At 36.4% G+C, this 15150-nt stretch overlaps 3 protein-coding genes across 4 annotated transcripts; 2 read left to right on the top strand and 1 right to left on the bottom strand.

Annotated features, from left to right (window-relative positions):
• The first annotated feature begins 2144 nt into the window (after window positions 1-2144).
• On the top strand, window positions 2145-5451 carry LOC112712332 (ABC transporter G family member 6). The gene has a single exon (XM_025765181.3). The coding sequence runs from the start codon at window positions 2955-2957 to the stop codon at window positions 5244-5246; it is 2292 nt and encodes a 763-aa protein (XP_025620966.1). The 5' UTR covers window positions 2145-2954; the 3' UTR covers window positions 5247-5451.
• An 82-nt stretch (window positions 5452-5533) lies between these two features.
• On the top strand, window positions 5534-7525 carry LOC112712335 (uncharacterized). The gene has a single exon (XM_025765188.3). It carries the CDS (start codon window positions 6734-6736, stop codon window positions 7334-7336), a length of 603 nt encoding a protein of 200 aa, XP_025620973.1. The 5' UTR covers window positions 5534-6733; the 3' UTR covers window positions 7337-7525.
• LOC112712333 (SAC3 family protein A) lies at window positions 7498-14836 on the bottom strand. 2 transcript variants are annotated; one of them, XM_025765185.3, is made up of 14 exons: window positions 14336-14836; window positions 14162-14233; window positions 12841-13689; window positions 12135-12599; window positions 11396-11497; window positions 11144-11241; window positions 10380-10554; window positions 9655-10071; window positions 9406-9546; window positions 9144-9203; window positions 8795-8925; window positions 8576-8709; window positions 8229-8464; window positions 7498-7993 (listed from the first exon to the last, which is right to left on the bottom strand). In XM_025765185.3, exons 2-14 carry the CDS (start codon window positions 14219-14221, stop codon window positions 7892-7894), a joined length of 2970 nt encoding a protein of 989 aa, XP_025620970.1. In that variant the 5' UTR covers window positions 14222-14233; window positions 14336-14836; the 3' UTR covers window positions 7498-7891. The 2 variants fall into 2 exon arrangements, with proteins under 2 accessions (XP_025620970.1, XP_025620967.1); XM_025765182.2 differs by having other exon boundaries at window positions 9655-10140.
• Between the last annotated feature and the right edge of the window lie 314 nt (window positions 14837-15150).

The raw sequence follows: 15150 nt of genomic DNA on the forward strand, positions 1-15150 counted from the left end.
TAAATATAATAAATAAGTAATTACAAATATTATATACATAAAATTATAAATATTAAATTAAATAAAATAACTTTAACTTATTTCTTCCTAGCATTATAACATTTCTTTTGTTCACACACACACGCACATATATGAAATAGACCAAGCAATAAATGACCATGTGACATTAACCCAATTTCCTTGCAATCAATCTATGGCTTCCTAGCTATATTGGATAGGCACAATTGATAGTGATAGTTCACTTCCTCTAGTTCCATTTGTGTGTGGCTTGCTTTTTTTGACCCTCACAAACCCTTGATTGAATGATTATTGTTGCAATATCATATTGGATAGTTTGGTTTCTATATACATATAGCACTTGCACACATTTAGTATATATATAACTCTTATTAGGTAAGTCATTAATTTGCATTGGTGGAATTGAATCATATAGCTGGATACCAATCACCATGATTTCTACTGAACAAGATAGAAGACTGACTTTTGCTTAAATTTTCAGCATAACGTTATAAGCACGCACCAAAACTTACGAGAAAAAAATTTGGTAACAAAAAATTATTAAAATTATTTATTTTTAACTTTATTTAATATATTATGTAATAAATAAATATTAAATAAAAATTTAAACTATTTAAACGAATTATTTTTTATTTCTTTAACATTACCGAACATATTAATAGTCACTATTAACGTGCAATGTTGTAAAGCAATAAAACAAACTCCTACTAACAGACTGATGAATTTGTAAAATAGTATTTTGGAATATAAATATTCATGTATCCATAATTGAAATTTCAATAATTAATTTTTTTCGGGTCTCTATTGGAGTTACAAGAATGAATTGATTATTTTGAAATAAATAAATACATATGACTTACATGCATGTAACATGTGTTCTTTATTTCTTTTCTGCAGTTTTAAAATTTGGTCATTTCTATAAAATTGCAACTTAGTTAATTGTATACCGACTTCTAGGAATACTTTTGAGAAAATTTATTATATGCAGCTGCATTGAATAAATATCAAGAGACAATAGATGCATGCACAGCCTAACCACACAAGTTTTATTTTGTGTTGATCAAACTTTCTACCAACCATTATTTACATAAAGGCTAAATTTTAATTGAGAGTACAAGTTACCAAGATATTTAGACAAAAGTTCCATCTAACGAATGTTTCTAGAATTAGTATGCCCACGTCCATAATCTTATCGTGTTAAATTGGAGTACTTGTAAATTGGAACTAAGGGGGAAACTAGGAGAAACTAGAGAAATTAAAAGGGGAGGGGAATATTAAAAAGAAAAATCAATTTAGGATTACCTCTAGAATTCCTCTAAAACATTTTTAGTTTTAACAAAATTACTATGTACATACAAAAAATCAATTATTAAATATTTGTATATATATATATTATTTAATTTATTTTAATATATATTTTTTATCGATAATTAATTTTTTAAAATATTAGTAAAAACAAGGAAAACGACTTTCGAGAAAGGAAAAAAAAAAGAGAAATAAAAAATTGTTTATTATTAAAAAAAATCTAAAAAATTAACTATAGCATAAACCAACTAAGTCAATTTTTTATTTTTATTTTAAAATTCGAAAAATTAGAATAATGTTTTTTTTAATAACAGACCTATTTTTTAACTAGTTGATTGGAGTTAGTTTTATTCCTAATTGATTTTCTAACTTAACTATTATTATTATTAGACTATTCCTTTTTAAAATAAACAATATTAGAATGTATTTATTATTATATTTAGAATTAGTTTGGATATATCAATAAGTACTTTTTTACTTTTAACTTATGAAAAATTATAGCATTAATATTTAGTATAATTTTTAAAATTAAATTATAATTTTTAAAAAATGTATTTAAGTGTTTATGAAAAAATTAAAAAATATGACATCTCTTATAACAATTTTTTTATTATTTTTTTTTAAAATAAACACTTTGAAAAATAAAAAATTAAACATAAAATAACTTATTTTATAAACTATTTTTAATATAAATATTTATTGTTTAATTTTTTTTTAAAAAATTTAATTAGACTATTTACACAAATTAGATTTTAACTTATTGCTATAATATTTAAATAAGAATCGCAACACTTCAAATATATACACATTTTTGGTAACACTAAGAGAAATTAAAAAGCTATATTATTGCAGCTTATTGTAATGAGACAACAATAACGAATTAGAAATAAAACAAACAAAAAAAGAGTTGCACAAATATTTCTGCATTTGGGAATAGTAAATTAGACGACTAAAACATATAGTACAGTATTGTATTAAAAAAGCTTACGCCAGGGACTCACAGTAAGTAGATCAACGCCCAACCTAATTCTGAGAAGTTGAAACAGCAAAGCAAAATGGACCATTAGTTTGAATAATAATGAATAATCAATCCAAGGGGAAGAGGAGCCATGTGTCATGAATGCACCAAATAACAAATCCTCACATGTTTCCCACAGCCACCTTTGTGACTGTATGGAAAGTGGCAAACAAAACAATAAGGAGACGTATGCATATGCCATGAATTAGGAGTTGTAGGTCACCTCTCTCACACCTCTTAATACCTAATAAATCATCAACACCCATATCTTAGACTTAGTAGTCAAAACCACAAAATTAATACCCACAGTCCTATATCTATATCTATAACCTCTCTCCCACACTATACCATCCACCCTCATTCAATTCCTTTAATAATCTTCTTCCCAAACCCATCATATATATACACACATCAACACACCATGCACTTCCAAACCTAACCTAAATTATAAAGGACCTACAGTTAACATCCTCCTCTCTTCTCTCATCTTCACCGTTTAACGCCGTTAACTAGAGGCTTATTCTCTAACTGCAAGCTCTTTCTGCATCTTAATTAACACATACAAACGAACTGCCTGGTCAACGTTAACTCTCACAGTCAACTGAAAGAAGCAATGTCATCTCGCGTTGTAGCAGACAATGCATTACCTGTAACCAATACGACGCCGTATTTTGGAATGACGGAACTCGACGATTACACGCGGCGTTCAGCCGCCATCGGCGGGTCTCCTACGCTGGGACAGCTCCTGAAACACGTTGGCGACGTGCGAAAGGAAGTTGTTGGCGACGGTAGTGAGACGCCGGTGCACCAAGCGCTCGAGATTGGTGACGACGGCGTCGGAATAGAGCCACGCTCACTGCCGTTTGTACTCTCCTTCAACAATTTGACCTACAGCGTCAAAGTCCGTCGGAAACTGACTTTCTCGGCGATACTTCCTCGGCGCCGGAGCCGTCTCGGCGCGGCGGCGGATTCGGAAGCACCGGCAGTGGGAGATAACATGTTCTCACGGACCAAGACTCTGCTAAACGACATCTCCGGCGAGGCTCGCGACGGCGAGATCATGGCGGTTCTTGGCGCCAGTGGCTCTGGAAAATCCACCTTGATCGACGCACTGGCGAACCGCATCGCTAAGGGAAGGTTGAAAGGAACGGTGGCACTGAATGGTGAGGCGCTGGATTCTCGCCTCCTGAAGGTTATCTCCGCCTACGTGATGCAAGACGACCTCCTCTTCCCCATGCTCACCGTCGAAGAAACACTCATGTTCGCCGCCGAGTTCCGGTTGCCCCGTACACTCTCTAAATCAAAGAAGAAAGCACGTGTCCAAGCACTAATCGACCAGCTAGGTATCCGAAATGCGGCGAAAACTGTCATCGGCGACGAAGGCCACCGCGGAGTATCCGGCGGAGAGCGTCGTCGAGTATCAATCGGCATCGACATAATCCACGACCCTATCATCCTCTTCCTTGACGAGCCAACTTCCGGACTTGACTCAACTAGCGCATTCATGGTGGTGAAGGTTCTACAAAGAATCGCACAGAGCGGAAGCATCGTTATCATGTCCATCCACCAGCCGAGTTACCGAATCTTAGGGCTTCTCGACCGAATGATCTTCCTCTCACGCGGCCAAACCGTCTACAGCGGCTCACCGGCTCAGCTTCCGTCGTTCTTCGCGGAGTTCGGACACCCTATACCGGACGCAGAGAACCGAACCGAGTTCGCATTGGACCTCATTCGGGATCTAGAAGGTTCCCCAGGAGGAACCAAAAGCTTAGTAGAGTTCAACAAGTCCTGGCAGTCCATGAAGCACCCTGCACCCGCAGCACACAGTAACAACACCGTCAACGACCAAAACGGCATGTCGTTGAAGGAAGCAATAAGCGCAAGCATTTCGCGCGGGAAACTAGTCTCAGGCGCAAGCGCAACCAACACGAATTCTTCAAATCCTTCTTCAATGGTTCCAACCTTCGCAAACCCGATCTGGATGGAGATGGCCACACTATCAAAACGCTCGTTCTTGAACTCTCGAAGAATGCCAGAGCTTTTCGGGATTCGGTTAGGTGCGGTTATGGTGACAGGATTCATCCTAGCAACCATGTTCTGGAAGCTCGATAACTCCCCGAAAGGAGTGCAAGAAAGGCTCGGGTTCTTCGCATTCGCCATGTCCACCACCTTCTACACCACCGCAGACGCGCTCCCAGTGTTCCTCCAAGAACGTTATATCTTCATGCGCGAAACAGCGTACAACGCATACAGAAGATCCTCCTATCTTGTTTCCCACGCTCTCGTCTCGTTGCCTTCGCTGCTGTTCCTCTCATTGGCGTTCTCATCAATCACGTTTTGGGCCGTGGGCCTTGACGGTGGTATTTCGGGCTTTTTGTTTTACTTTTTGATAATATTCGCTTCATTTTGGGCCGGGAACTCGTTTGTTACATTTCTGTCCGGTGTGGTGCCTCATGTTATGCTGGGATACACAATTGTGGTGGCAATTCTTGCGTACTTCTTGCTCTTCAGTGGCTTCTTCATCAACAGGGATAGGATTCCAAGTTACTGGATTTGGTTCCATTACATGTCACTTGTGAAGTACCCTTATGAGGCTGTTCTACAGAACGAGTTTGAGGACCCGGTCAAGTGCTTCGTTAGAGGCGTGCAGATCTTTGACAACACGCCGCTTGGGTCGGTGCCGGAGGCCTTGAAGTTGAAGCTCTTGGATAGCATGAGCAACACCCTTGGGATGAAGATCACTTCGTCCACGTGCTTGACCACTGGTGCTGACATTTTGCAGCAGAATGGAGTAACGGATTTGAGCAAGTGGAACTGCTTGTGGGTCACTGTGGCTTGGGGTTTCTTGTTCAGGTTTCTATTCTACTTGTCCTTGTTGGTGGGAAGCAAGAACAAGAGGAGGTGATTATATCTATATATTATGTTCATAAGATCGATTACAAGTTTATTTAATTAATTAAATTAATTATATCGAGTTTTAAATCTTCTGCATCCTTTTATTCTTTTTGTTAATTGTATTTTTATATTACCTTTGTAACTTGTTCTGAATTCTGATTTAAAAATGTGATGTGATGTTGATAAGGTAATTTACCGGAGAGTTTTCTCATGAAGCATTATTCGTTATACGTATAGTGTAGTTTCCATTTACTATTTTGATGCCTCTTCGTACCTCTTTAGATCTTTGTCTTTGGGTCCTACAATACTACAACAGTATATATATCCTGCCATCAAAGTGAAAAAATGAAATAGCTCAAAGTTTCAATTCTTTCACGCGATTTTTGTTAAACATTCTTAGAGTTTGGTGTGTCAATCCTAATCAACTCTAGTGTTGGCCAAAGAAGGATCCGAAATCTCGGAATGTGCCGCGAAAAATTAAGAAATTCAAATAAAACCAGTTATTCAACAAATGAACAAACAACTTTGATATATTTATAAGGGTTATCACAATTTTGAAACAACTACCTTATATGGACGTCAAAATACTTCTACCAAATCATACTCATATAAAATATATATTGAAATACAAAATACATAATAAAAATAAATTAAATAATATGTATTTAATTATTTATACATAAATATGTAATAATTAATTTAGTGACTAATTTCAATGTGCATATAACATTTTTTATTTAAAAATGGGCGGTGCTCTATGCTCACACCTTTAGATTTGTTTATGGTGTGGAGATAATAGCTAGAATTTCAATTTAATTATTAAAATATTTTGATATTATAATTTTAAAAAAGCTAATCGATTTTAAACAATTTATACTAAGCTAGAAAAATTTTACGATTTCACGTTTATATGTTTAACATACATCTTTAATTTTACGTAAAATTTCAATTTTTTTCTACCTATTGGAAATAAGAATTAATTAAATTATGCTGAAAAAGTGGCCATTATTAAAATTATTGTGTTAGAACTTAGAATAACAGCATGTTCCTCAATTATTCTATTCCCACACCCAAAATAATAAAAATATAATATTTTAATATTTTGAGAATGATCATATATATATAACAAGCTATTTACAAGAATTTTATTTGAATAATAAAGTTTCATCCGTTCAATAGAAAAATATATCATAAGGATTATTGTAGGCTTGTAGCAGTATAAGATGAGATTCTGAAATCGGAATTGATTGCAGAATAAACACAAAAGAGAAAGTGGGTAGAAAATGAAGGAAGGAAGGAAACGAGACAGCGCATGTACCTTGAGCCTTGAGGCATCAGGCACCTCCAAAGTAATATGTGAATAATGTGATTGAGTTATCAAGTGATGTGGTGTTCATTTTATTATACACACATTTTTTCTGAGGTTGACATTAAGTCACAGAAAAAAGGCTGCGATAAACAACAACGACTTATCCAAAACACAGAAAGAGGGAGAGAATGGCGAACATACCGTCGTCACTGTCTCTGCAATTATCAAACTCATTCCCGCTTCCTTCTTCCAAATTCTCACCCAAACCTCACCTTCTCCGCAACCACCACCACCGCCGCCGCTTCTTTCTCTTCACAACCCGCGCACAATCCGATCCTGACGAGTCCTCCCAACCCGAATCTGACCCGCCCGCCGCTCCCGGTGACGACGACTTCGAGAACCGCATCAACCAGCTCCGTGTCCGTTACCGGAGTGGCACGGGGAAGAAAGCAGAGGCTCGAAAGGGCCGCAAGTCCAAGAAGGGATCCTCCTCCACCTCCGGATCCGGCGTGTTCTTGCCACCAGTACCACTGAAAGAACCGGTGTCCGGCGGATTGAAGGTAGACTTCGGGTTCAGCGCATACAGCGAGAGGTTAAACGGTCGAATTGCGATTCTAGGGTTAACGGCGCTGTTGCTGGTGGAGCTGGCAACGGGGAAGGGAGTGATAAACTACCACACACCAGCCATTATTCTTATTCAGATCTATTTCGTGGCCGCAGTTTCTGCCCTCTACATCAAGTACGAGAAGGAGAAGATAAGCGTTTGGCCCGACTCCTCAACTAACAAGTAAACTTCAACGGCAAAGGCTTTTCTTTTTTTCTGTCCAGGGATACTATTTATAATTTAACTGTCCTATCTTATATATTGTTGAGCTTCAATTTTGTTCATGTAATAACTAATACTATGGGAAAGTAAATATGTAAAGCAGATATATTGGTTCATATCATGGCATGGAAAGAAATTGAAGGCGATTTTATTATCTTTGTGCACTGCACTAAATTACAATAAATCTACACACCAGTTTTATGTTTGTCACCTACCTGGAAAGAATGATGACTGATGACCACTCCAAACAATGTTTTTATGATGCCATTTTTCATTAGATCTTGAGGCAGAGTTCTAATGGTTTTTCATATGCTATTCTGTTCATACTGCACTTTACACAGCCCTTTTTATATCTTATCTTTTGCTAGAAAAATATGACAACCTACGCTTACAAAAGGTACATCAAGGGCTCCAATATTTTTTCCCACTACCTTCCTGAATGATCTTCACTATAACAGTAATCCAAACACCCCCCCCCCCCCCCAAAAAAAAAACAAAAACAAAAACAAAAACAACTTGGCTATAAGGGTGGGCGTGCAAAAAAGTCATTGACGGCAAGATTAGTGTCACCGTGAGCCACGGCATCCTCCGGCTCTGGAACGAATAGACTAGTTGATGAAACCTGCACATTAAACAATCCTTGAAGTGTCAGTAGGAAGAAATTATACCGTGCATGTCAATATCTTGTATCTATAAAAGAACCAGCAGCCAGATAGCTTAGTAACAACATGATCAGATAAAGATGAGTGATATTTCAGCAAATAAAAATTCTATAAGCTCGTATTGATAACTATTTCAGGATAGCAACAAAACTCATGACATGGACAGGGAACAAAAGATAGAGATTTGACACATACTTTTGTATCAACTACCATGTCACCATTGTTATCCGCAATTATGTTTGCACCGTGTGCTTTCAACCATTCTGAGCACTCTTCCAAAGCATCCGTGTCTTTATCATCGCTTACTCCATTTGTTGGCACTACATTTGAGAATCCAAGAACCTGAGAGATATATGAAACAGGCACAGTTGGGCGATATGACCGGCACATGCAGGTCACAGCTTTAAAACGCATCTTCTCAACATAAAGATCTGCAGAAGTTAGATTGAAAATAAAAAATCACAATAGTGTGAAACTCTTAATTCTTCATAATAAGTTGCCAAAAAGCTGCAAATGAAAACAAGTTAATCTAAAATGCTCACCCATAAGGCAGGTGTTCAAGTTAGGAGCTGCTTTGTATAGTCTGAAGAAAGTAACATAATTTCCAGAGGTTACAGCTGCACGAACAGCAAGGGCATGTTTTACAGCTTCATACTTTTTTGCTTCCTCGGATAACCTGACATCGACAAATATTAGACATCCAAAATCTGATGTACTCCTTGACAATTTCAACATGGAAATTATTAAAAATGTGGGCTAACCTTGACATTGATGATAGGAGATCTCTGTTATTATTTGCATGCATTATAACACAAAGCAAGTTGTAAGCAGCAAATTCCATATAGGACCCCTCAATCCCTTCAGCATACAGAGTTTTCAACTGAGACTGGCACTGAAACCACACAAATCCAATCAACTTGCTTCGGATTCAACAAATAAAATAACATGGCACAAAAGGAACAAGGCTTTGCACTTGGTAATTAATAATTCAATACTGAATAATTCCACAATTTTTATAATAAAAAACTACTATTTCTTGATCAAAAGAAATTCTACCTAAGAATGGTTATACTTAGCTCCCTGATTTAAAATTAAGAATGCAACACTAACCTGATTATACTCAGGGAGGTCCCCAAACTCCAGTGCCAACCGGGCATGTGTTTCATACACCTGAAACATTATTTAGAGTTAGCGAGAGCAGTAAAGATGGAAACATAAGGTACCTAGAATAACCAGTTAAAATAAAATAGAAGGCATGAGCTATTTGAGAGCAAAAAGAAACCAAATTTAAAAATTCCCAGAACAAATGACTAGTAGGATAGCCAAAGATATTTGACGTGATCCAGTAGAAGATATCTAGACTGAATAGTACCTTGACTGTTAGATGATTGCGTATTCGTTGCACAGTAAGGTCTTGGCGAATTGACTTTAACTGGTCACATTTATAAAGGTAATTCTTTTGGGAATTTTGAACCATCAATAGTGCCTTTTCAAGGACCTCTTCAGGTCTTACCTGCAAGTTCAATAAAATTTAATCGAAGATTAATGACTAAAGTGGAGAAGGGAAGCCAGCAAAAGGAAGCAGTGTGCCATTTAAATTCATAAGACAAAGAAACTATACAGTGGCAGGGTCTGGTGCAGAAGTTAATCGCAGATAACGCTTCTCAATTTCTTGGCAAGTACCCTTTACAGTAAGGGCATCCCAGTCAATATCCTCAACAGCTTTGCTAACACCATCTTCAAAGGCTTTGCTCAACACCATGGCACTAGCCCTTCTATTATACAAGTTTCCAGCTCCAGCATTTCTTTTCCTGAAGTGATTATTTTCTGATCGATGCCCTTGCCCTAAATCGAAACGTTTAGAACGATTTTCACGTCTCTTCCTTTCCTCTGGGGAGTCCCTAAAAGCCATTGCAGCAGAATAATATTGTGTCAACCTTTGTTCTTTATCACTATCACTGGATGCATCGCCATTTTCAGAAGCATCAGCAAGGCGTTGCTTCTTAAATGCCCTTTGGGGTGTCTTGTTTGATGTTCTCTGAAAGAATGGAGAAAATTTAGTATTCCTCAAACTATCTTCCTTGTTCTCGTTGTTCTCCGCTACCACCTGCATGTTTCATTTATATAAATACATATATAATTTTGTTACTCATATAGACACATATTTCTAATTCTCAAAGTGATTAATGAGAAGCATTTCTATTCCAAAAAACAAAAGCCATTGCAAAAGATAATGCATATTATTCTTTTTTTTTTCCAATAAAAATTAAAAAGTGAAGTTACAGTAATGTGCAGGAGCAGACCTTCAAAAACCTATAAATTTCTTACTAAGTCTATGAATAATACCTTTCTGTCCTTTTGATTTGGTAACCAACTGCTGTATTTGATAGTGTCATTACTGACTAATACCGGATTATCGACTGGCTTATCCTCTGGTAATGGTTCCCACCTACTTTTAGTTCGCCTGGGACTCCTTTTGTATTTCGGCAATGAAGAATCGTTGATTGAAGATGGCGAACCACTGCAAGAAATGATATAAGAAAGTATAAAAACACTGACTCAACTACTTGTAAAAATAATAATAGCCATTAGAATTTATGACACGTCAACATTCGGGCATTTGGATGCATATAATCCACATTTACAAGGCATGACACAGGTGCCAAAACAATATGGATACCGGACTCAATTCTAAACCAAAGGATAAAACACAGGAGGAATACATTAGCACAAATTCCACTAGCACCAGTGATGGAGGTGACTGCATACATAATTATAGAAAAATGAATGGTACCTGGTTTAAGCTAAAGTTATAATTAAGTTATGATAATGAAGCATGAATATTTGAGAATGTTAAAAATTATGTTCCATGAAACTAAAAACATAATAATTAGAAGAGAACCATGACAACATACGAAAGAAATGAGATAGGAAAACTTTCCACTTTCAGTGTTTTCTTTTGTCAGTTCTTTTTTTTTTCTTTTTTTTTTTCCATTATGAAGATCCACCATTCTCTCTTTTTAATATTCTTACCTAATGTTATTGAAATTCTTGTTTTATCAGTGAGAGTGAAAGATACAAAAACTAGAGCCAAACTGGAGACAACATACTCTTTATTGGCATTATCTGCATCTGGCATTGGGAAGAGTGGTTCCATATCCCAATTTCGTGCATATAGTGTACCATCAGCTGTTGCCTTGGTGATCATCTGGAAGAAAGTTAACGAGCCAGATAAGATTACAAAATCAAACTACCAAACAAAAATTATGTGACAAGCCAACTTTTTTCAACGGGTAACTGGCTAAAAGGAATAATGCATTAAAATATTTACTTCCAAATTCCATTGAAGAAATAAAACTCACCTCTTTCATTACAGCTTGACAAGCTGCCATTTGCTTTTCGTCTTTACAACGAGCCAAAGCTCTCTCACAATAGCCACGCAAAGACTTGGGAAACATACCAGGCTGCAAGCAACAATAGTTTAATTACTTATACTTAATACATAAAGTCATAACCATGACGTGTGGTAGCAGTTATGAGTTGTTATGAACCAAACATGCAGCAAACCAATTTCTGGGAAAATCAATCCTGTTCATTCAAAATGCACCCAAAACAAAAAACTCCAGAACAAGGCGCCTTTCCCTTTTAGCCTATTAGTAGTATGGTGAAACAGGCAAAAGTCAACAGGCATATTGATTAGGAAAAGAAAGACCTTCTCAAGGGTTTTCTTTCCTTATGGTTATGTTGCAGAATTGGCTAGATGTGCTTCATATATGTTTTACTTGTTCTTTTGTTGATTTTGATTGCTTCTCAAGTTAGAGAGAAATCCTAACCCTCAAACTATTTTCCTTCACCTTAATTATTTGTTTTCATTTTTATCCAGTACTCTATTTAAGCTACAATAACTTTAAAGTTTAAATAACTAGTTTCCATCAGCATGTAATAAGATGTTATGTTGAAGCTTTTTTTTTTTTCTGTCTTCACATTCCTTTCACTAGTAATATATGAAATAGAAGTGTATAAATTGGCAGGTGAAATACTCTAGGATGCATTGTACAGAAATTAAAAATAAATATTTGGATATTATTTCTAAATTCTCACCTTGAGTATTGAGTTAGCAGCATCATTAGATGCCACTTTCTCAGATGGCTTTGGAAGTGAGACAGCAATATAAGCAGGTTTTACTGTTGGACTGCTTGAAGAGTTATCTTTTTCGGTTTTGGGCTGTCCGAATGTCAAATTTGAAGCGATTCGAGGATTTGTTGGAATCTGCAATTTACTTACCCGTTTCGTATCCAAAGATGGAGCAGTTTGCATGGGCATCTGGTTCACCTGTTGAGCAGTAGCAGGAGGAGGATAAGAAGGAGGAGGAGGAGGAGGAGGAAGGTGTAAGTTGGCCCCTTGAGAAGAAGCTGTCATCGGCTGATCCTGAAATTTATCATAAGAATTATTTAAATCTAAAGGACTTTGATAGTTTGGGGGAATAGGATTAGTGTGGTGTATTTGAGAACTTTGGCCCCCATGTTTCCAGTAACCATCATGATCACCACTATTTACAGCAGCAGGCTGACCACCAAAACAAACAAACAAGAAGTTAATAAGTTAATTATGTTTTATCGGATGGAAGCCACACAATATTGGATATCGTATATACCAATATTTCATCATAATAGGGACGCAACAACTAGCCTAACATCAATGCATATATCAGAATACAGAAAGGGGAAAAAAATAGCCAAAGCAGTTCAACATGTATAAATATAATTGGTTTCCCAACACTTCTTTTCCCTGAAAATAATATTCAAACCTGAAAAGAAGGCATTGCAGAAGAGCTGGACTCTTGCCTCCAATATGGTGCATATGATTGTGGTGGCTGGCTATTTGGAGTTGGATAACTACTAGTAACTTCAGGAATAGAGCATGACAAAGTAGATGAACTTGGGACAGATAAGTTCTCTGTCCCTGGTGCACAGCTGACTTCTGTTTGGTTGTAATAGTCTGCCCACTGCTTGTATTGTTGTTGATACTGCACAGAAGGGGCTGCAGTGTTGGAACTATAAGAGGCAGTGGAATCTGGTGTGTAATTTGTATAAGAATGAGAAGAATAACTTGAATAACTTCCATTGTTCCACCCTGTTGCTTGGTTTCCATAACCGCCACTGTTTTGGTAACCGCCATTTGTCTGATAATCACCAGGATTGTAATAAGTGCTTGAATAACTTGCGGATCCAGCATAAGACCCAGTATTCTGAAAGGAGGAAATAGGCTGATAAGGAGCACCTGTGTTTTGATATGCTCCTACAGGCTGTGTATATGTATGATTAGGTTGTTGCTGATAGTTGTTATAGTAGCCTGAGTATCCCGCACTGCCATAACCATATGGATTAGAAGAACTTGGGTATGATGCGTATGCATTGTAATCTTGTGGTACATTAGCTGTTCCCAAATTTGATGAATTACCAGCAACTGACGATACGTTTTGGCCTTCTTGAATGCTTCGTCCAGGTGGTTGTGGATGCTGATTATACTGGTAGGGTGGATTAGAGTAAATTCCATTTGTTGTGGAGCTATGAACAGTCCATGAAGCAGCTTCTGATCCAGCCGTAGGTGCAGTGTATGAAGATGGCTGATGTTGTGTTGCATCAATATGCCGATTCTAAAGAAGAAAGAGACGTGGGTTATGCATCTAACCGATAATCAAGATGCCTAGCAAAAACTGGTAAAAGCGTACAGAAACTGAACCATTTCTGAATCTAAATAATTTCCAACACAGAAAATTACTGGCAAGGAAACAATGACTATTATTTATCATCTGCAACTATAGTATTAGCATATATGATAGTACAGAGAGGAGATCCCCAAAGTTGGTACAAACTTTCAGTCTTTTCCTAACAGGGTCAAATTTCTCCAGAGAACACATATCAAACAATGAAAATTAAATGACAAACTGAAGCTTCCAGCAACATATGAATCAGAGTTTAGATAAAAATAAACAAACAAATAAATAAAGATAGGTGAAGCAAGGTTATGATTAATATTGGATTTAAAGCTTATGCTAAAATGAGTAACATGAAATTTGAGTATCCCTAGTAGTTTGTAACTAGAGAGAGACAAGCTTCATAGATTACCTCGAACAGATGGGACTCCGCAGCTAAGGTTTCGGTCTTACTTCCTTCGTTGGCCATCATCTCTCGAACACGCTGCTTGACAAAGCACACCACACGATTTAATTCACACAAATCCAACCAAAAATGAAAGACCAAAACCCTAATTAGTTCATAGCAAATCTTTACATCACAAACCTTGGAGTAGCTCGGGAACGGAAATCAGGGGATCAGATACGCATCGGAGGAACCGCGATAAACCAAAATTCGGAGAAGACGAAAAATAGAAGATTCAACGAAAACAAAAATCAAAGCAAATGAAAAATAAAAAAAAGAAACAAACAGCAAGATACTAATTATTAACAGAGGAAGATTAATGAAAAATGTGAAAAAGTAAGAAAGGGGGGACTTTGCAATAAAATTTTAAAAGGGGTTATTGGCGAAAACGCAGGAACAGAGCACAAAAGAGGGATTTGGGAAAGAGAAAAAGGAAAATTTATGCGGGCCTTCGGGTCACAATGTAAATACTAAATAGGCGAATTGGCAATTCCCTTTGATTTCAGAAACTATAAATAAATGAGTAACTGTTTTTTCCTAAGAGATTGGATTTTCCTTAGTAACATTATTTAGGAATTTTTGCAACTGGCTACTCCCGTTTTTTCTTTACGTTACCGACTATAGTACAAAATTAACCATCATGTCATGACAGAAAAAAAACCCACATGTTAAATATACACGTTAATAAAATTTTAAAAATATTAAAAATAAAAAATAAAAAATAAAAAATAAAAATCCAAACAAGACAACTATTTCCTATTACACTATATCCAAGTGCTAAATATTAAATGTTATGCATGATAATATATTTATATTTATTTATTTATTAGAATTTAATTATTATATAAGATATTATCATACATAAAAATTTTAAGTTTATGAGTGACCTAGGATACATGGATACGGGACACAAAAAATACGAAAATGCGAATTTTAAAATTTTATAAGACATAGAA

Source organism: Arachis hypogaea, chromosome 9 (assembly GCF_003086295.3).
Source record: "Arachis hypogaea cultivar Tifrunner chromosome 9, arahy.Tifrunner.gnm2.J5K5, whole genome shotgun sequence".
Taxonomy (NCBI): domain Eukaryota; kingdom Viridiplantae; phylum Streptophyta; class Magnoliopsida; order Fabales; family Fabaceae; genus Arachis; species Arachis hypogaea.